We start from the raw sequence: 22797 nt of genomic DNA on the forward strand, positions 1-22797 counted from the left end.
GAAACAGAGAACCGCGTGGAGACATGTAATCAAGGTTACAACCCGGGCTGGTGGCTTCATGCCATGTGTCTTACATCAACACCATGCAGGACCCCCTGACTCGCACTGCGTTGCCCAATTAAGAGTTTCTATGTGGGCTGAAAGGGTCCTGGGGTGTGTTGTCAGCAGATTGCTGTTTAGTGGAGGTGCATTGTGTATTACTGGGAAGGGGAGAGGACATTGATCTCTCTCAGCACTCCCACAGGATTAATCCAACCATATGCTGACAGGTACTGCACAGACGCAATATTAATTGAGCACAACTTGGGTTCCCATTCTTGTGCACACCTCTCTGCGGTAAAAAAATTAAAATAAAATTTAAGGCAGAATAAAACAACTATTTTAATGTTTCAAACACATATTACAGCAGAACAATTATACTCTAGGTTATAACATATGAGCCATGTTAATGATATTCACTTCTCTGTGGTAGCCTAATTTCTCTCTGTGCTAACTAAATGTAAGCTGACATTTTTATACTAACATTTAACAGTTAAGAGCTGGGACGGAAACTACCTTATAAATATTGTTTTTTTTGTGGATTTGTTTAAAAGAAAAGTCAATATCAGGACTGAGTCTAATCCCCCAAATAAACGGTGTCTCTTCTTAATCCTCCATAATCAATGCATTCCTCTGAAGTTTCTAGTTTCAGCTTATTCGCTCAGTTCTGTGACAAACTGCTACACTAATACAACACTCCCCTATTTTCTAGACACTGCACTGCACTCAGAGTTTAAGCCTTGGATAAGGTGTGGGTAAATGCACTGAGTACTACAAATATTTGTTATTCACCATTCTGCATGTGTAAGGCATAGTGTTATAGATAACTCAACTTTTCACAATTTATATAGCTTTGTTTTAAAATTTTGATTGCTCATAATACCAATAACAGGACTAAATTGTCTTTTAAACTTACTTTTGCAATGTCATCCAAACCTGAGTGCATTTCTCATTTTTAACGAGCCTTTACAGAGGCTTTCAATCCTTAATGTCAGCGAACAATATAATGGGGGAATTTGAATGCGGCCCTCAGAGGCACTGGATTATTTTATAAGACGTTTAAGGTATTTAATTTGTTTTACAGAAACTCGAGAGGACCGCACTAAGAGACTGTTTAGACACTACACTGTGGGATCCTACGACAACTTCACCTCATACAGGTACAGCCTCTCTTATACTAGCTAGCATGCTAGTGCAATGTGCAGGCCATGTGTTACAGTGTATAATGTACAGCACAAACTATATGTCATGATACAGACCGCTTCATTACATGAACTGAGGTTATTAAGTCCATGTCTGAAGGTGTTGGGGAATGCTATGGAGCTGCTGCCATCTAAAGGCATATGGCTGCCATTGCACTTAGTTCTAACTGTAAAATGCACATAAAACCGTATTGCATCGGTCTTTTTAACAGTTTTTGTCTGTATGTGTGGTAGACTGAGCACTGTACATACGCATACTCTACATGTATGTGTGGGGCAACAGTTTTGCGCTTTGTTATTGTGTGATTTGCTCTGCCAGGATATTCTCATTTAGTCTGCGCAATTTCTATTTTTCTTTTTTTCTGTTACTCATAGTTCATGTCTTTCTTTCCTTTTTGCTTTCCCTGTTTCCAGCTGGCATTTATTGTGTATAAAGTCAGATTTGTTAGCTGAAAGTTAAATTGCACTTTCTAAAGGTGTCACTGTAAATACAATCAGCAGGTTACAGCTTTGAGATTAGAGTTTTAAGGAGCTGATGCTTTGTTAAAGCAAACCTCTGACCTCCCTCCTGCAGAAAGGTTTGTTATGGCTCACCTGGCTCCAGCAGCAGGAGCTCTGTGTTCCCTTGGTAAGTCTGGAGAGTGCAGTGTAACTTAAAGCTAATGGGGACTGCGGTCCAGTTGCAATCTGAACACTAGCCCTCTGCATCTGCCTCAGTCGCAAGGTATAGGATGATGATGCCAAAAATTATTAAAATATATTGCACAACGCTGGGCTTTTGCCAAGGTGTTCGGGCTGCAAACTGGCACCAGTCCCCCGCAGGCAAAGTGTGGTGTGAAAAGACTGCAAAATACAAGTAACCCCATTTTTTGTTGTTTTTGTTTTTATGTGCATCATGTTTAAAGCCTAGAGAGGTATTGGGTTTACAGTCATCTACACTGAAGGCGTATTTAGACTAATGGTATTTTATTATAACTATTATTGCTATTATTATTATTCCATTGTTACTATTTGACTGTTCTGGATCAGGGGCCGTATTCACAAAACATTTTATCTTAGCGCTAAGAGTACTCCTAAGGAGCACTAAAGGTTCTTAGTAAGGAGTCATTTCTTAAAACCTATTCACAAAGCTGATAAGACCAACTTTTACTAAGGAATGGGAGGGACTCCTAAACTAAGACTAGAGGGTGTGGTTGATCCTGTTGCTATGAATGATGTCATGTTCATACCTTCTATGCCCACAGTGATTGGCTGAGAGGGAATGAGTCCTAAGAGTGAATTTATGATAGAAACAATGTGGGAGATATCCATATCGTGTCGCTGTATTAAAGTAAAGAGTTTTTATATACAATTAATGACAAGTGACACTGATTTAACATGAAAACAAGATACTGCAGGGTTTCCCACACCTTCGTTCACAATTAACCTACAATAGCGCCACATAGGCCTATTCATTTTAAATTTTACAATGATTTGAATCAGAAAAAATATCCTCATTGAACAGCTGCACGCCATGCACTCTCACTGTATTTCTATCAACGGCGACTATGCAGCAATAGTCAGACAGCGACAAACCTGGAAATTCACAATTTAGAAACAACAGCCGGCGAAATCGTGAAGTGCATGCGGAAGGAAAAAGGCGAGACGCGCAACTATACAGTAGCGGACCTGTGGAACGGAGGAGATGCTGCGAAGCGCCACATATACAGTAGGCCTACTCTAGTAAGAAATTAAACCCAAACGTGACACCAACAGTAACTTTCTGTGCATCGTAAACCCAAAGCAACCGCAGGAAAAGGAACTTAATAAATATTGTTTTATATAAATATAATATATATAAATATGTCTATACTTTCTAAATATAGCTTTACTAAGATCATTAAACCCTTACAGCTATTAAGGTACCTTTTATAAAGCTCACTAGCATTAAATCTCTCCAAAACACCATCAAATGATTGTCTGTGATTTACTCTTTGTGACTTAGGAGTCCTCTCGAGGACTTTTAGCTTTTCATAGATTTAGGAGCTAGTTTTAGCGCTAAAATGCTTTGTGAATTACACTTATCTTAAAAAGTTAGTAGTCCTAAATTAGGAGTGAAACGCCCCTTATTTTTGAGAATTACTCCTAAATCAGCACGTTAGGACCTACTCTTAGCCTTAAAATGTTCTGTGAATACGGCCCAAGATATGTTTCAAATGGCTTTAAGTCTAGTCCTAACTCTGGGGACCGAGAGTAGACCTGTCCCAGAAGACCTGAGAGCTCTGGCCTGGTTCATACGGTATCAACAGATCATAAATGTATTTTGGCCCTAAACCACTGCCATTTACATCTCTGTCTCTCATAAACATATCAATTTAAACCAGTACAGCTCATACTGACCTCTTACCTTAACGTTCCTAGTCAGTCAGTTTGATAAGAAGGCCCTCAAAAATTTGCTTTGCTGCTAAGTTCTGCCGTACTAACTCTGCTATGGTTTTGACTCGTAGGCTTTGGGCAGAGATGTCTGGTTTGCAAAAAAAAATGCATTAAATTGTGTGCAGAGCAGCACAGGTTAACACCATATTACAGCCTCCCCCCGCCCCCCTCAACACTCAGGGAAATCAGGCAGTGATGAACTGCTCTCTTACTTTTGCCGCCTATTCCCTTTCATTAGTCGGATAGTATTGCATCTGAGCCATCTCCTCTTTAGCGGAAGCCCTCCACACCCTCCTCGGCTGCAGTCTCATCTGAAAGGATCAGCCAGAAGATTGATTCACCCTTTATCCCAAAGATACTTGAGGACTGTCTCTTTCTCTCCTGCTCACTCTTTCACACTCATTCTTGCTCTCTGCCTCTCGCTGTGTGTGTGTGTGTGTGTGTGTGTGTGTGTGTGTGTGTGTGTGTGTGTGTGTGTGTGTGTGTGTGTGTGTGTGTGTGTGTGTGTGTGTGTGTGTGTGTGTGTGTGTGTGTGTGTGTGTGTGTGTGTGTGTGTGTGTGTGTCAAAGTACTGATACAAACCCTGAGAATCCTTAGTGGTGGTTGCTTGCTTGGCTTTGAACTTTATTGGTTAATAATAGTAAGTAGTATACAAGTGTGTCTGTGTTACTGTCATCCCTCGCTCCGACCGACCTTTTCCACTATCCAGCCCGCCCTCTAGCCTTTCTTCCTTTGTGTGTGTGAGGATGGTGTTGGATTCATACCTGCTCTCCCTCTGCTCTCTCCTTTACAGTGACTATATCATAGAGGAGAAGAATGCTGTTTTACAGAAGAAAGAAAACGAGGGGTTTGGCTTTGTCCTGCGAGGAGCCAAAGGTGAGATACAGATACACTTTAGCCGAAGCATTCACATTCGCTCCCTATCTGTTTTCAACCTATTGGTGGGAAAAGTAGTTTGTTGATCTGAGTCACTGAGTACGACTCAGTCGGTATTGTTACTGTGAGAGTCAACAATACGCAGCCTTGGTAAACAGTCAGTTACTCAGAAGCACCCAGGCTTCTGTCTGTGTGTGCGTGTGTGTATGTGTGTGTGTGTGGACCCATTGGTGTCGTCATCCTTGGCTGAGCTGTCGGCTAGCTGTCCCATCTGTTCCCCACACATGGCGTTCAGCTTTTGTGGAGACACACTCCTCTCTTATCTCTCTCATCTTTGCTCTGTCTTTTTTTATATCTTCTCTTCTCTCCTCCTCCTCCTCCTCCTTCACATCCTTACTGGTCATAATCCTTTCAAAATGTTTATGAGCAATCGTTTTCATACCAGAATCGCCTCCCTGCTCATTTCCATCACCACAAATTCCATTTTACTCAGGCACGTGCCAGCTCCCTTGCTCATGCTGGTTGCTATGGCAACCCATCTCAGGCAACTTGCCGGGAGTCTGAATGTGCTTTACTGCTCCATCACTCACTAACATGGATCTTGGCTCACCCCGCTCTCTTTTACTCACTCTGTCTTTTACTCCCCAGTACCCTAACACACACACACACACACACACACACACACACACACACACACACACACACACACACACACACACACACACACACTAACCCACTGCAGTTCACTCAGTGGTCCTCTGACAACTCTCATGTGTCAGTGATTTAGTGGGATTTGCTCTAAGATTAAATGGAGTTTGTGGTGGCGCACTCACTTGACAAAGTGTGCTTATGTTTCTCATTTCCTTGCACATTCACTTGAGCAGGTGTGCGCAAGTGACTGTTTGCAAAAATATCATTAATATTGTTAAAGTGACCAGCAAAGTATTGTTTGAGTGTAAGTGTGTTATTCATAACGTATTGTGTTGTGAAAAACAAGTCAGTCAAGTCATAGGCTACATACAGCAGTTTTACACCAGTCGCCATCGTTTTTTTAAATATTCTTTGCGTGATGTAATACATTTTCTGAAATCTTGTTGTGTTGCTCTGAGTTAGAGCTAAAACAAAAATTAAACATAGAAAGCTAGAGATTTCACTTTGCTGTTCTGGGCGGCTTTTCCTCTCTGTGTTTTTCTTTTCAGCTGAAACGCCCATTGAAGAGTTCTCCCCCACCCCAGCGTTCCCCGCCCTTCAATACCTGGAGTCTGTGGACGTGGAGGGAGTGGCCTGGAGGGCCGGACTGAGGACAGGAGACTTTCTCATTGAGGTAATAAAGGACAACCCTTCACTTGCTTCTTCTTCCTCTGTATTCATCTCATTGGTGAACATGGTGATGACAGAGAAGAACAATTGCTTTTTTTTGCCGTATGGTGAGTGTGTTGATGTTCCACGTGGTTTTTCTGTCGTGCCTGCAAAGAGGGTTATTAGAAATGTGTGTGAATATTCACTACATGAAGATTTATAAAGTATAATTTTTTTAACACAAATGAGAGGCTGCTTTATGCATAATTGTATTGAACTTTGATTACATAAAGTATCTCCCCGACTGACCACACTTTAGGAATTATGGAAGCTTTAAGGTTACACTTCTGTCATATTCTTTCTTTGTGTGCATGTTCTCTTAGGTAAATGGGGTAAATGTAGTGAAGGTGGGCCATAAGCAGGTGGTGTCCCTAATCCGGCAAGGGGGCAACAGGTTGCTGATGAAGGTGGTCTCTGTACAACGCAAACCTGAGTCCGATGAAGTTGTCCGAAAGAAAGGTAAAGACCGTCAAATGGGATCAGTACCTCTGCCATCCTATTTATATGTGATATGTGGAATCATGTCAAATGTTGCCTTGTATATGGGCTTTTCCTAAGAACTAAGGGCTCAACTTCTATTAAACGTATGCGTTCGTATAAGCATTAAATAAATATGAAATACTGTACATGTTCCACTAATTATATAGTAATGGCTTCATTTGTCAAGCTCAGGCATTTTGTATGCTCATAGGGCTTTATGCTTGGCACTTAATTTAACATGATTTCTCATAGGATGTCATGGCAGTTTTTTTTGACAATTAACTGCAATGTAACAAAGATATATAAGTTGGTTTGGAAGATGTGTGTTTCCATTGTCAAAGTGATTTTTAAAGCTCCCATATTATACACTTTTCGGTACTATTATACACCATATTATATGGTCTTAGTGGTCCCTAATACGTTTTTCTTTAATTGTTTGCTGAAAAAAACTTTCAGATAATTTATTGTACTATGCTGATGTTCAGCTAATCTCACAATGGCCTATTTTTTAAAAAGAGCAGCAGCTCCCCTCGTAAATATACAATCTTTGAGCTGCCCCCGCCCCCTGTCCGGAAGCGAAGCCAGATACGCCTCGCCCTCTGTCTGTCAGGGCCGTGGACCAATAAGAAATAGGGGTGTGGGCTGCACAGTGGAAGCTTCTGGCTTTCCAGTTTGTGAGGTCAGAAAAGGGGAAAATTCTGACTGGAGTATATTGGGGGGAGGGGTGGGGGTTTCAGAAAGGGAGAGAGTGAGAACAGGAGAGATTGTTATTTTTTTAAATATTTTGGCAGTCTCTAGGCACACCGTGGACCCATGGATATGTTAGAACACATTTAAAAAGTGCATTTAGCATAATATGTGACCTTTAATAGTTTACCGTGTTGTAAATTCATGTGGTTTCCATGTCAACCACAGTTTGCCTTTAGTCAACTCCCACACAGTGCTGAGAGTATGACCTCAGGACAGTGTACACTTCAAGCGTGTGTGCATGCATGCGTGTGTAGGGTAGGGTGGTGTACCTCTATTGCGAATATTGTTTAACCCAGTTTCATTGGGACAGTACTGCTTCAACTAAATGCTGCTACTCAGGGCCATACAGTCTCTCATCTTTATTTCTTCCTCTTTTTCTCTCTCTTCTTCCATCTGTCTATCTCGACCCTGTTTTCTTTGTATCAATCCTCATGCGTGTCTCCTTTAACTACACCATTCTCTATACACTGGCCATCATTCTTCAAGCTACTTAACTTTTTGTATTTACTTGACGTGGTTAATTCTAGTCTGAAAAATTAAATATTTTCTTGACAAAGACTTAACTGAAGATCCTTAAATGTTCTATCTTTTTTTCTTCATATCAAAGCATTTCTGCTATGTCAAACTATCATGTTGATGGACTTATTGGATCTATATTAATATACTGTATGAAGTCATATTTGGATTTATTTGGGGTGTGATTTCCTCAGTGATTATTGTCCTTTTTTGGTTTATGTGACTGTGCCTTTGTCGAAGCCTCCTTATGTCTGCTTGTGTCCAAGCTGAAGAGTGGCGGCAGATACGCTGGAGATGGTAGATGGACTGAGGTAGATTGACAAGACAGTGGTTGAAACAATGAAAGGGCGGCAGACATGTGCAAATGCTGAAAAGTGTGTTTAGTGATACAGAGATTAGAGAAACTTGGATTCTTTCTTACTTAGAATTTTTTTATAAAATGTTTTCCCACGCTGTGTTTAACACACACACAAACACATGCACGCACCCACGCACGCACGCACACACACACACACACACACACACACACACACAAACAAAGCTCTATATTCCCTTCCACTCCAATGGGACCTACCCTGCATATTGTGTTGCAACTTTGCTCAAATACACAGACACACACACACACACACTTGCACGCTAACGCAAAATCCAAAAACACACATTCTCTGCACCATGCGAGGCCTCACTACTGCCACCGTTGCCATGGTGACTAGAACTGCATGTTTGAATTAAGCATTACATTACAGCAAAAAAAAGCAGCTCTCGCTCCCTCTGACTCTGTCTCTGTTCCTCTCTCTACCTCCACTCTCCTCTACTCTACCAGAATGTGCAGACTGCTTTGGATGAAAGGAAGATGTTTGGCATGGACTGTATCCAGGATGGCGTATGTACACTAGCAGGATGGTTTGGCTCCAGTAAGGCGCTATACGGCATGTGTGGGATTGAGATATCTATCGCTCTACGGTGGTGCATTGAGTGTTAGCTGGCTGATCACAGATAGAGTTAGGTAATTGTATCGTGGGGCACTGTAAGAAACTTCGGTTTATAATCTCTGTCCGACTGCATGGGCATTATGTTGTTACTGCAGACTTAGCATGCTGAAATACATGACCACAATATTTTTTGCTTTGGTTAATAACAGTGTTTATTGAAACTTGTTTAAGAGCCTTTCATGGGATCATGTAACTCTGTAGTTTGCATTCGGAGCTAACATTTGGTAGATTGGTATGGTTGTACCTCTTTGAGTGGGCCGATAGCAGCTTTTGTTGCCTTGTGTGTGTGTGTGTGTGTGTGTGTGTGTGTGTGTGTGTGTGTGTGTGTGTGTGTGTGTGTGTGTGTGTGTAGTTGGATTGGGAGGATTCCATGGGCTTTGGTGTTTAAAGTCTGCAGCGCATCATTTTCTTTAGCTGTTGAATTAAATGTCATCAATTCGTCTCTCAGCCCACATGTCATGATATCCTTCCTCAGGGAGTTCTCTCTGTGTATCTACATGTGGTCCTGAATGAGGGAGGATATTGCATGTGTGTGTAAGCCAGTGCATTTCTGTCTGATGCGCACCTGCTTAAATTCACAACAGACAGCTTATTAAAAGTAAGATGGACGACTTTCTCCCTCTCGTTGCCGCCCTTTTTTTACTAATTTTGCCTATTGTGGCAGACAAATGCTGTTGTTATCTGTTTTTTAACGGGAGGATTCAGAAAGCAAGTGATGTTACAGAGAGGACTGAGCTGTACATTTACTGCCTCTGGGCTCCTCGACAGAAAGGAGCTCTTGCAGCACAAAGACTAAAAAACTGAAGAAAAAAAAGGTCTTGCAGATAGACTTGACGAGTGCTTTTTTTCAAACCAAATCGGACCAACAGAGAGCAGAAAAATGAAGAGGTTGGGTTCCAACAACCGTAGCCTAAACAAGGTCTTGACTAAGTGCGAGGCATCCAGTTCGTCTGAATTGGACCGGATCAAATCGGTGAAGACGCAGGGATGGGCTGGCCGTCTTGGGGATGCCAGGAGGGCACTCAGCCGCAAAGCCAAAGGACTTTCATCCTCCCCCTCAAGTTCATCCTCAACACCCTGCCTTTTCTCCACAGCTCCCCCGCCGCCCAAGAGAGCTCCCAGCACCACCCTGACACTGCGCTCCAAGTCCATGACCGCAGAGCTGGAAGAACTGGGTGAGTGCCAGAGAGTAGCTGATTTTAGCTGCAAATTCCACACTCTCTCTCTCTTTCTCCCTTCTTTTCTGTCACATTTCTGCTTGTCTTTGTCTTTTAAAACTTGGTGGTGTGTCTCCTTAACTTTTTGGAAAAGTCACTTCTGTCGGCTTTGTTCTTGTCATTTTCCCCCTCCTCTGCTGACGCACTCTTTTTCCCCACCAAGCCTCTGCTCGGAGAAGAAGAGGAGGTGAGTCTGCCCTCACCTCTCTGCACGTCATAGAGTTCATTTTGTCACACAGCGGTGTTGATTTAAAGTAAAAGTACAGAACACTTGCAGAAAAACATGTGCACTCTTTCTTCACTTGCTGTCTCTTTCTCTGCTTCTCTATCTCTTTCAATTCTTGTTGTGCACTCCCTAGTAGTCAGGATAAAAACAGTGACCTTGTATTGAGACATTGTGAATGAGTATGACCTCACATCAGTACTGCATTTTGGAGATGCCTTTTTTATCACAGTTTAATTTGTATTAGCAGTGTCAGAAATGATGAGACTACATTTCCCCTGGTCTTATCTCTCAGTATTTAGTTATGTCTCATTTCCTTCTCAACAGAGAGATTAGATGAGATGTTGGCATCCCAGGAGTCTATATTGCGTTCTCAGCCCACAGAGGCAGATTACAGAGCAGCCACTGTCAAACAACGGCCTACCAGCAGGAGAATAACACCAGCAGAGATCAGTGTGAGTGCACCTACACACACGGCACACTGACAGACAGCATATGCCACCATATGAACTCAGTCTGACACTCACAGTTCAGTTTTTTTCTGTATAAACACATAGTTACTTAGTTGTACTGAATTGCTTTGAATGCCCTCAGTCATCACAGCTAATTCTCTTTTTTGTTCTGCTGCAGTCACTGTTTGAGAGGCAAGGGATGACGTTACACGGAGGTCTTCACCCAGGAATTGAGAGGGGTCACATACCACTACAAAGGGGGATGTCAAGGACCAAGTCTTTTGGTAAAACAAGCACCCATCCTGTACATATACAAATCAGGTGAATGATAGTGTATCTTATGTACAGTATGATTATAGGTAGTGTATTGACATGTAGAGATTAGATCAATAAAGATAGATGTTCATAGATTGCGTCACTACACCCAAAAATAATCACGTCTAGACAGCAGCACAATAATACAAAATAATGCTGAGGATGGTGCTGCATCCTCATCAAATATAGTGAAAGTTCGTATTTGCACCAAATTAAACTCCTTTCTATCAAACCTTGACATATTACAAAATGTTAACATGGTTGCAAAATATTTACATTGCATTTGATGTTCAAAATGTGTAGGTGTACTTATTGGATATTCACAGAAAAACAGAGTTGGAGAGAAGATGTTCAAGTAGGGAGCCTATTTAAAAAGTAGATACATTATACACATACATTATTAATACTCTCTGTATTATTAAAAAAATAAAAAAATAAAATTCAAGTTCACTCATTGAACAAATGTCGACCTAATTGTTGGATAATTCAAAAATAGTTAGTTCCGTGTTTTGTTCAAATATTGCATCGCTGAATTTGAGACTCCTGATCCACATTAACTGAGATGTAAGTGAGATGGATGCATTACATTGTATTTTTCATGAAGCAGCATGTTTGGAGTGCTAGACTGGTTATAAAGTGGTCCTTCTTTGTGAGCTTACTCCTCGTCACCGGGTGATCTGTGCTCTCCTCTCCCTCACCAGGTGCCACTGAGGAGGATCGGCTGTCTGCCCTTGCAGGCGAACACAGGTTTCCCCGCAGTTCCTCCATGACAGACACCCTTCGAGACCACTCGCAGCCCCACCCCATCCCTCCGCCTCCACAGATGGCCCCTCCTCCTCCCCCCTCCTACTACCTAGACACTGGCCCTCCTCCAGCCTTCTGCCCCCCTCCTCCCCCATCCAGGACCCAGAGTCAGGGCCACGAGCCCGGGGGACGCTCCAGCTTCAAGCCCTCCTCCCTGGACCTGCCTTACGAGGCCGCCCATCGGCAGGCCACTCACCTCGAGAGACAGAAGAAAGCGCGCTCGATGATCATCCTTCAAGACTCTTCCCATCTACCCGTAGAACCGACTGAAATACCCCGTCCCTCTGCTGCTACTCCACCCGAACGAATCAAAAGGAAGGGTCGGATTATTGACAACCCGTATGCTAACGTGGGTCAATTTAGCATTGGACTATACACACCCACCAAGCCACAAAGGAAGAAAAGTCCTCTGGTGAAACAGCTACAGGTAGGTTGGCATGTCGTATGTGGCCTTTCGGATTTGTATTGTTGTTTGCACTTAAGTGACAAACGACTCTGTTTCTTTCTTTGTATTACTGCAGGTGGAAGACGCACAAGAAAAAGCTAGCTTAGCCTTAGCTGCTGCCCACTCTAGAGAAAGCTCACCCTCAGGACGCTACCCACATACCCATGGGCACACACACACCAGCCGTGCAGACTACTACCAGCACCATCTGTTGGCTGAGAGAGAGCGTCTGCGTGCCCAGGGAGAGATGCTGCTTCAGGGTAAGGGCCCCTTCGCTGCTGCGATCGCTGGGGCAGTGAAAGACCGTGAGCGTCGCCTAGAAGAGCGGAGGAAATCCACTGTCTTCCTTTCTGTTGGGACCATGGAGGGGACGTCTCCCACCAGCTCTGACTCCCCTCTCACTCAGTCTCACTCCGTCGATGAACGCTTGCTAACTCGAGAGCTGGGACAGCTGCCCCCACCTGCTTTGGCCCTGAACCCCTTTCCCAGTGGGACCACCTTTATCCATCCGTTAACAGGAAAGCCACTGGACCCCAACTCTCCACTGGCTCTTGCGCTGGCCGCAAGGGAAAGGGCACTGACCTCCCAGTCCCCAACTAGCAGCCCAGAGCCTAGGACTAAACAGGAGCGGGCAGGCCAGGGCGTAATGTTCGTTGACTCTCAGACCAAAGATGCTAGCGCATCTCCCCCTTTCTCACCTAAAAGCGGCAAGGCGGCAGGGTATGGAATTGGACCCTGCCCTGCATCGATTTTAGTTCCCCAGCCCACCAAACCACAGTGGGCCACATCACCATCACCTGTTTCATTCCGACAGGAGATGGAGGCCAGAGTAGAGGAGAGGAAGGAGGAAAAGAGACTAGAGGATAAAAAAAGTATGTTGATCAGCATTGTGGATACATCTCAGCAGAAGACAGCGGGGCAAATGATGGTGCATGCTACCAGTAATGGCCAGGCTGTCACAGTGGGTTCAGAACTAGAGAAGACACCAGCCCAAACGTCCAAGGAGCCCAGCAGCAAATCTCCAAGTCCACAAGCCAAATCCCCCAGTCCCACTGTCTCCCCGGGCCAGGCCCAGCCTCAAACGCAGCATTCTGCCAGTCCAGCCCAGGAGAAGAGTCTGGCTCAGGGAAGCTCTGAGGAAGATGTGGATCCGTACACAGTGACCCTGCCCCCCGCCATGTTGACCTCAAGTGATGAGGAAACAAGAGAGGAGCTACGTAGGATCGGGTTTGTTCCGCCACCAGATGAGTTTGCTAATGGGCTGCTGCTGGCACAGGCACAGGGAACGCTAGTGTCCCCGATTAAACCTGTGTCCTCTCCCACTACCCCAACACCAACACCTCAGACTCCCTCGACCCCAACAACCCCAACTGTGACACCCACGCAGACCCAGCCTCTACAAGCTCCCCAGCCCTCCCAGCCCCAGCCTCCAGCCAGTGCATCAGCTGTCTCAGGGAAGCCCTCTGACCCTCTGGAGCGCCCAGTGCTGGGCGAATCTGGCTCTGCGGCTGACTCAGGCGTGGAGGAGGCTGACACGCGCAGCTCCAGCGACAGAGAGCGAGACCTCCATCTGGAAACCACCAGCACCGTCTCCACGGTATCCAGCATGTCCACCCTGTCCTCAGAGAGCGGCGAGCCGGCCGACACTCACACCACGCACACCTCCTATGCCGACGGGCAGACTTTTGTGCTCGACAAGCCGCCAGTGCCTCCTAAGCCTCGACTCAAGTCCCACATAGGAAGCGGTAAAGGCCCCGTCACCTTCAGGGACCCTCTGCTGAAGCAGAGCTCTGACAGCGAGCTGCTATCACAGCAACAGGCTGCTGCCTTGGCTGCTGCTGCGGCCGGAGGAGCTGGGCTGCCCTCAGGTGGTTCAGCCTCAGTGAGTGGACTAGCCTCCACCAAGCCACGCTACCTCTTCCAGCGGAGGTCTAAGCTGTGGGGGGACCCTGTGGAGCCACGGGGGCCGGGGGTGGGGCTAGGTATTGGGAGTTTGGGCAATCTTGGTGGGCTGGGATTAGGGCTGGGTGCAGATGAGGGAGCCAAACCATCTGTTATGGGGGAACTGAGTTCACGACTACAGCAGCTAAATAAAGACACTAGGTCATTGGGAGAGGAGCCAATGGGAGCAGCATTTGACCCTGGGAGGAAGTCTCCTGTGGCAGGTGCAAGGTAAGAAAATAGGCAGTAAAATGTACCCTGAAACTGTATTTACCCCTGAGTTTATTTTAAAAGTATGGTGGCAGAGACATCAGGGTTAGCAAATTTAAACAATTCCAGTACCTAGCCTCAGAGAGAATGGTCCTCAATAGGTTGAAATTACATACTTGACAGGTGTCCATTTTGCTTTTTGCAGTTACAAGCCAATTGGAAGAGACAGGGTGTGATTAAGTATTTAAAAGCAAACATATTTAATTACAATTTATTTATTTGTTTATTTTAGTCTGAAATTTGACACAGATCTTTTCTAGAAAGAGGAATACCTAGAGTCTGAGTCAAAGAAAGTTGTTTTAAGTGTTCTTTCTGTGCATGATGTGCTTTTGATGTGCAATTGAATACATATTTTAGCTAGTTCACTGTGATGGTAAGTGATTATGAGATCAGATCCTACCAACAATGCTGGAATTAGCTTGCCTTACGATGTCTGTGTTAATGTACAGTAACAACATAGTTAATATGTATTATATTATACCTTGTCTACTAGTTGTAAGGAAGTATGTTAAAGAAGCAACCAGGGTTAACTGAAGCATCTGATGCACACTGCTGTTTTTTCTCTATTATCTATTGGATCCTTTTTTCACACCATCAGTACAATAAAGTCCTTTATATTTCTGCAGATGTGAGGACACCGACCAGAGTAAACCTTAAGGTTATAGCCCCTAGGGTAAAATTAAGCTTTTTTTCCCTAACAAGCCTATCAACTAATCCCATTAAAAGAGCACAATCCTTTTCTATGTTTTCTTTCATCTATTTTCTTTTCAAAATGATTTGTTACCTTGTTTGCATCACCTAGTTTCTTCACTCACAGGATATTTCATAAATATAATCAGTTTTATAAATTAGATAAAACATTAGACCATAGTGCTTTGTTTTCAAGATTTTTTATTTATTTTTTTAGATATACAGTCGCACTACAATTGATGGCTTTGGTCTGGGGTCTAAACTGCTCCGAGTTTCCATAGTTACAGCTGTACTCCTCGGCCTCCTCTTATTAAGTATATACAGTAGACAGTAGTCGTCAATAGGTTAGAGTTAAGCAATTTGTGTGTGTGTGTGTGTGTGTGTGTGTGTGTGTGTGTGTGTGTGTGTGTGTGTGTGTGTGTGTGTGTGTGTGTGTGTGTGCGCGTGCATGCATGTGTGTGCGTGCATGTATGTGTGCTTGCGAGCGGATGGGCAGGTGTTGTAAATTACAGTGCCTTGCAAAAGTATTCATACCCCCTGAACTTTTCCACATTTTGTTAAATTACAACCACACAGGTTAATTTATTATATTGGGATTGTATGTATGTGATAGACCAACACAAAGTGACGCACAATTGTGAAGTGGAATGAAAATGAAATATGTTTTACAATTTTTTTTATAAATAAAAAACTGAAAAATGTGGCGTGCATAAGTATTCAGCCTCCCTGAGTCAATACATTGTAGAACCACCTATCACTGCAATAACAGCTGCAAGTCTATTGGAGTATGTCTCCGCCAGCTTTGCCCATCTAGAGACTGACATTTTTGCCCATTCTTCTTTGCAAAATAGCTCGAGCTTCAGATTCTGCGTCAGGTTGGATGGAAAGCGTCTGTGAACAGCAATTTTCAAGTCTTTCCAGATATTCTCAATTGTATTTAGGTCTGGACTTTGACTGGGCCATTCTAACACATGACTATGCTTTGATCTAAACCATTCAATTGTAGATCTGGCTGTATGACATAAAATCCCAATATAATAAATTAACCTGTGTGGTTGTAATTTAACAAAATGTGGAAAAGTTCTAGTCTGGTGCTACCAGACCATCGTACTTAATTTCATTTGTACAGAAGGTCTGGAAGTGCTGTAATTGGCAAACGTTCACACACTTGGAGGCGGGTGTCTTTTGAAGTTTAAAACTATTGGATCTGCCCAGTGCCACTCTGGATTAGCCAACCAATCGCATCACGTTTGGTCAGACGTATGTCATGAGCCGGCTTCTGGCGGTGCGTTTCAGTTGTACAGGGAACTCGGAAATTTCCGACTTCACTACATATTGTAGTCAATGGATCTACCGTACCTGGCAACGGTAACTTGCTAGAGCCTAACGTTTAGTTATTTGGATGAGAAAGGTTGTAGGCGTCCATACTTTCCCGAGCAGATGCACTGGAACACAGACAGGTCGGAACTCGGAACTACAAAGTCGGAAATTTCCGATTCCCGAGAGTAAAGGAACGCAGCATTCAACTGAAACTGGAGCGCGACTTCGACGTCATTGTTCTCAGCCACTCGCTCTGTTCGCTGATTGAACCAGCAGAAATCTGCCTGAGCAGGAACCCATGAATACACCGCACACCCAGACTGACTACTGAAGTGAAATGAAAATTGAGCGGAAGTAGGTAGGCGGGCAGAGCCAGGCTAGAAAAGTTCAGGGGGTATGAATACTTTTGCAAGGCACTGTATCTGTTGGTGCAAACAAGGTAACAGGGCTTGGAGGCATGCAGTTCCTGAAAGCGTCTCTCTCCTCTCTCTCACACATACACACACACACACGCCCACACACACACACCCTTTCTGCTTTTTTCCCAGAATCCTTGTTCAAATAATGCATAATACATCCTTACATTCACAGCTCGTTGCAGCCATCACTGATATAAATTTGATAAGATTAGAAACTGTTGTGTCCTTATCACCGCTCCTCATCCTGCCGTTATATCAGTGATGACCTCAACGTTTTAAGGATGTATTTTCAGAAGTATTTGGACTGTACAATAATGGTGTGTCATGTTAAAACCATCCCCTTGTGATCTTAGCGTTAAGCCATGTCAATTATTAGATTTCCACACATTCCTGGCCTTATCAAATGTTCTGAGGGCCACATGGAGTAATTGCCTTGTCTTAAGATCTACTTAGGATTTGACTTGAATCAGGTGTAAAATGACCTGCCTGAGCGTGGTTACCATCTGATATTTGAAGCACAATTTGTGTATGGGGTTTTTATTGCAGTTTTAGTCCAAATGTATACAGTCCATTCATTCAACCTTTATTTATACTCAAGAGATCATTGAGGGGTGACCCTCATTTCCAATGATGTCGACTCAACAAACAGAGTGGACTGTTGTTAATTTGAATGTTTTGTTCAGCAGAATCATTCATTTATAGTATGGCAAGCACTCTTCCGATTCAGTTAGTTTTTATATCCTTGCTTCTCTCCTTTCTTCATCACCCAACAGTCAGCTTTGATACATGGCTATCTAACGTGACATCAGGGCTTGGCAGGACTTTTTACCGTAATGGCTGTCATTGACATCGGAGTAACATTGCAGTTTGAGTTTGGGGTCAACAGAAGTCCGCAGTTACTTCTTGTTGTTCTTTCAGGACATCTTGGATACCTCCAGTATCTCAATAAATGCAGCAATGTCATATTTAGAGCATCACTTTCTTTAGAAATTAAACCAATTGTGCAAGCATCAACTAATCTATTTTATAAAAGCCTGTTAAGCATGTTTTGCAGTTCCATCCTTTTATCAGTATTGTACTTTTCTTAGTAATAGAACTCTGTTAAATATCAAAATATTTTAGCTTGAAAAGCTCAGCCATCCATATTGCTGAAGACACTGCTCGCCTATGTGACCAAAAAATAAATCTAAAGTCACCACGTGACATCATGTTGAATTAAGCCATCAGTCATTGATTTGAACATCAACAAAATCATGATTCCTGGATGGAACATTGACCATGATACCAAACTTACAACATATCATGTAGCACTTCTTCTAATTAGCCTCTTCTGAGATTATGCAATCAAAGCCACCCTACCCTCTCCATCCTGACACTTGATTGCCCTCGGCTATGGCAAAGATGATCATGCACACCATTATTTCTCTCTCTCTCTCTGCCTCTGCATTTATTTCCCTTCACTTCTAGAGCATTTCACATACAGCAATGGCATCCCAGCATCCTAATCGTAATGTTACTAATGTTAATCACATAACCCCAACCACTGTGTGCCCCATTTAAACCACTTCAAATACCACACATGCTGCTGTATCATGTCTCTCTTGTATCCACCATGTTCACATGCTGTGTATCATAGTTTTGGGCGGTTAAGAAAACCTGTGGTTCTCATTTTATTTCAGTTGTTCTCTTTGGTTTTCTGTTCATGTTATTTACATTTTTTTTTTTTTTTTTTTCAGTGATTGTGTTGAGGAGGGCCATGGCCCCTTACTGTCTTGCTTATTGGACGCTGTAGGTTTCTTAAAACCATATAAAAGATTTAGGAAAATAAAAACAGACAATTTTGACATTTCTGTTTTCTTGATCAGAAAACCCACATGCACACACGTGTTACATACAGTGCAGCACGTGTTTGTCAAAAAAAAAATTAGTTGTTATAATCCACATCATTTCAGCCTAAGTACATAAGCGTCAAGGGACATGTGCCAGCCTTTGTTTTTGTTTTGATTTTTGTTTGTGCAGTGTTTGATATGTGAGTAGTGTGCTCATTTCTCTCTCATGTAGCCCACTGGTCAGACCTTCCAGTGTGGAGGCCTACTCTGCTGTCTTTGCCATTTGCTTATACATCAATAACACCATCATATACACACACTCATAAATACATGTGTGCATGCTTGAACTCACAGCCATACATACACATAAGGCCACCTGTACAAACACATAAGGCCTGCCAAAGACAGCAGAGTTGGCTGAAGCAGACTATGAGTCTGGTTGGCAGGCTGCGTCTCATGGAGTGATGCTAACATTCTCTCCCATTGCTCTCTCTCTCTGCTCACCTTGCATGCTCCGCCCTGCTGCTCTGATCTGATTGGTCTAGAACTGACTGTGCGCCCAGGAGGGCAGGACGACTGTGTAAGTGCGCATGGAGCTCATCTCATATCCGTCGGCTCCCTGTAGTATGATCATTTTTCCAGCCCGTGCGCTGCCTAGCTAGCTTAGTTCCATTACACTCTTTAGTCCTAATATCACCCATATCAGAGTCTCCAAACAAATGCGGTGGAGGAAAAAAGAGCCACACCTGTATCATGCATGGATAAAACAGACACAATTGCTGCTTCTCTATGTTTGCACACATTTACACACAACTCTCATGTTAGCCTTATTCTCTAATCCATCCCTCTTCTCCTTTTTGACCATCATTTCCTGCAAAGGATGTGTAGTATACTAATAGATTTTCAGCCACTTTTTCCACAAACCTATGCTTCTATTTTATTTTTTTATTTTTTCTAAAAACAGTACTGATGTCAAAAGGTAGATAAACCAGCATATATTGTACTAGGAAGAAACTGGAGTGACTGTTGCTGCTGTATCAGATTCCTACTGCTTATAAATTATTGCCAGTGTATCTTTCATGCTGTAGATGGTAAGATTTGGGTTGGTTTGTAACTGAGATTCCCTACAGGGTAGATTTACTGCATTATATTAAGTGTCAGCTGTGCTAGAAGTAAATAAGCTTAGGAATAAGATGCTTTGTTTACCTCCACATGGCATTGAACAGCAGCTTTAGGAAATTATTAATGTAACTTTTCTTATTGCACTTGTTCATTACACTATTTTGTGTAACGAACGTGTGTGTGTGTGTGTGTGTGTGTGTGTGTGTGTGTGTGTGTGTGTGTGTGTGTGCGTGTGCATGTTCAATGCTTTCAGGTTAAAGCTATCTGAAGTTTCAATGTAAAAATCAAAATGAGCTTGATTTTAGTCTAATTCTAAGCTTTTTACTGTTTGCATGTCACAGTATTCCCTTCATGCAAGCAGACCGTATGCCTTTACAGGAAGTAGCATTTGAAATTCCTAAATTTTGCAGAAGACTTTCAGTAATGGTCAGGGTTATACTGAGTATACAATGGATGTCACTGAAAATAGTCAAATCTCATTCTCAAATGCTTTGCACAGTCAATGTATCACATAAACAACTAGTGATGTAAGTCCCCTGCGATGTCTCAAAGATGTAAATAATCTGAGAAACACACAACCACTTTAACAGCAGAGTAGCTTGAGACTAGCTTGGTCTGTCTAACAGTCATTAACCTCTAGCCTACATTAACTTGATCTTTCTAAGAACCGCCATTGGTTTATACATTTAACCCAACGCTCTGTCTCCTTAAGCCTACTTCTACTTTTTCTTTTTTTTCTTCCCCTTCTCCCCCTCTGTTAACATTCCTGAAACCCTCTCTCTGTCTCCGCCAGACTTTTCAGCAGCCTAGGCGAGCTCCACACCATTTCTCAGAAAAGTTACGGCACCACATTCACCATCCGCCCTGGCAGCCGCTACCCCATCACCCGACGCACCCCAAGCCCAGGTTCAGGCTCACCTGATCGGGGCGATCCTTTCGGTCGATTCTCATGCTTCGGCCTACCGACCTCACCGACTACACCGCCGCCAACCATCCTGAAATCCTCCAGCCTGAGCCTACCCCAGGAGCCCAAAGAGGTCCGCTTTGTAATGAGGAGCTCCAGCGCCCGCTCACGCTCTCGCTCCCCGTCCCCATCGCCTTCCCATTCCCCCGGGTTGGGCTCACCACTGTTGGCCCTCCGGCCATTCCACCAGAAACCCCTCCACCTCTGGAACAAGTACGACGTGGGAGACTGGCTGGAGAGCATCAACCTGGGGGAGCACAGAGCAGGCTTTCAGGAACACGAGATCGAAGGCTCTCACCTCCCGGCTCTGACCAAGGATGACTTTGCAGAGCTGGGAGTGACACGAGTCGGCCACCGCATGAACATTGAACGAGCACTAAAAATGCTGCTAGAGAGCTGACCCCTGCCCTGACTGAGACAAAGCAACAGATTGGGGAAAGAGATGACGACTGAATGGGGCAAGATGTCGAGTTGATGAAAGAGAAACGATATGGAACCACTCCTCTTTTACGCTGGCTGCTTTTATGTTTTCCATCACAAATGTTTACCTGCTGTCCTCAGTGACACTTTACATTTGCGTTACACATTAGTACCCTGCACTGACGAGGAGGAGTCAATTCATTGGTCCCCCTCCCCCCCAGTCGGCCCTTAGTGTCTGCCCATTTCCTTGCCAATTAAAACAAACCTCGAAGATGAGCTCTGTTCTTTCTTTGCCGAAGAGAATCGCATGAGCTCCAAGTAAAACATTTGATCTGTGAAAGCTTCAGTTATCCCCCAAGTGACACCCACACTCTCTGTCGTCTTCGCTGTCCCCTCCTCTGGTCTCTACCTCTGTCCCTCCATCCCTTAGGCCTCTGAAAGCCCTCTGCAGTTTGAGTAAAGGAGGAGGAGGAAGAATATTTGTTCCAAACAGAAAGCTCAGTTGCCTTTCAAAGTATTTATACAGAGATAATCAGTGATGAACACAGGACTATGGACAAAGTGCTGACACAGCTCTGAAAAGGTGTGTCTTCTCTTATACCTGCTGTTGTTTTTAAACCGAAGACTTTAGAGCCCAGAGGCGGAGCTCCACAAAAATAAACCACAGGAGAAAAACCCCTCCGCCCTGGTATCCAGACTGTGCTATCTATTATATTTGGAGAATGTTTAACCAACACTCGTGGCTTTTTTCATAATCAATTTTTTTTTGGTTTTTCCAAAGGGAATATTATATATAGGTATTATATAATATGATATATATGTATCTAAATATAGCTTTCAGAAGAAAAGACAATGTTGCAAAGAGGAAATGTAATAAATTAATCTGCGCCTGTTTTTGGTTTTTAGTATAGAAGGCAGAGAGATAAATCTTTAAGTTTATTCCACCAATAGTTTACTCATTTCTACTAATTATATACATATAAATATATAAATATATATTTGAAATAAAAAAGATAAAAAAGTATCTAGATAACGGAAATGAAATTTTTGTCATAGGTATACAACTTTCCTTATGGTCACCCTTTTCTTGAACCGTAGCATGAGGAGTTGCATCATGTCTTGGACATAAAGTTTGTTGTTTGTTTTTTATTTTTCTTGCGGTCTTCCTTCATACTAAAGGGCATCCCGTAATGTGAGGCTAAGACCCCAGGTGACACACCCATCCCTACTGCTTCAGCTGCAGATCTACAACAACGTACAGTAAGGACAACAACATGAGGCACAGCTTATTGATTAAAGGGGCTTTTCATATTTTGCCTGTGAATCACTCAGGGATGGAAGTAGGGCGCACCAGCATGGAGATGTTGTTGTATCCTTTTTCAATTCTTACCTGGGAGGACTTTGGTACACCAGCACAGTTTGAAAGAAATCTGAGAGGGCAAGTACAATTTCCATCCCTTTCATCACCCCTGATAATGCTTCTCAGACCAGGCTGCTCAAGGTCTGCTATAATGGGAAAAAGGAGGTCAAGATAAGATAAACAGTGGAGGTTTTCTCATCACCAGTAGAGAGAAAATGATTACAGAAGAGCCAGATAACATAAATCTCTCTCTCTTTTAGATTTTATTTTTCACAGCAGGAACCTACTATTAAGTTCCAGTAGTGGGAACCCATCCAATTTAAGCTCAAACTGTTGAATTAAAATGTACTTTAACGTGAAGTATAATTAACAAAAGC

The 22797-nt window shown here is 43.3% G+C and overlaps 1 protein-coding gene across 1 annotated transcript in view; it reads left to right on the plus strand.

The window, feature by feature from the left end:
- shank3a (SH3 and multiple ankyrin repeat domains 3a) overlaps positions 1–21040 on the plus strand; it is a gene marked incomplete at both ends in the record, with an annotated part of 140380 nt that extends 119340 nt beyond the window's left edge. The window contains 11 exons of the mRNA XM_080027789.1: positions 1124–1199; positions 4450–4532; positions 5732–5856; positions 6215–6350; positions 9724–9804; positions 10010–10033; positions 10397–10524; positions 10700–10805; positions 11538–12067; positions 12162–14257; positions 20470–21040. Coding sequence (XP_079883915.1) covers positions 1124–1199; positions 4450–4532; positions 5732–5856; positions 6215–6350; positions 9724–9804; positions 10010–10033; positions 10397–10524; positions 10700–10805; positions 11538–12067; positions 12162–14257; positions 20470–21040 — 3956 coding nt within the window. The remainder of the gene's footprint in view (positions 1–1123; positions 1200–4449; positions 4533–5731; positions 5857–6214; positions 6351–9723; positions 9805–10009; positions 10034–10396; positions 10525–10699; positions 10806–11537; positions 12068–12161; positions 14258–20469) is intronic.
- Between the last annotated feature and the right edge of the window lie 1757 nt (positions 21041–22797).

This window comes from Ammodytes marinus (genome assembly GCF_949987685.1).
Source record: "Ammodytes marinus genome assembly, chromosome: 5".
NCBI lineage: Eukaryota > Metazoa > Chordata > Actinopteri > Uranoscopiformes > Ammodytidae > Ammodytes > Ammodytes marinus.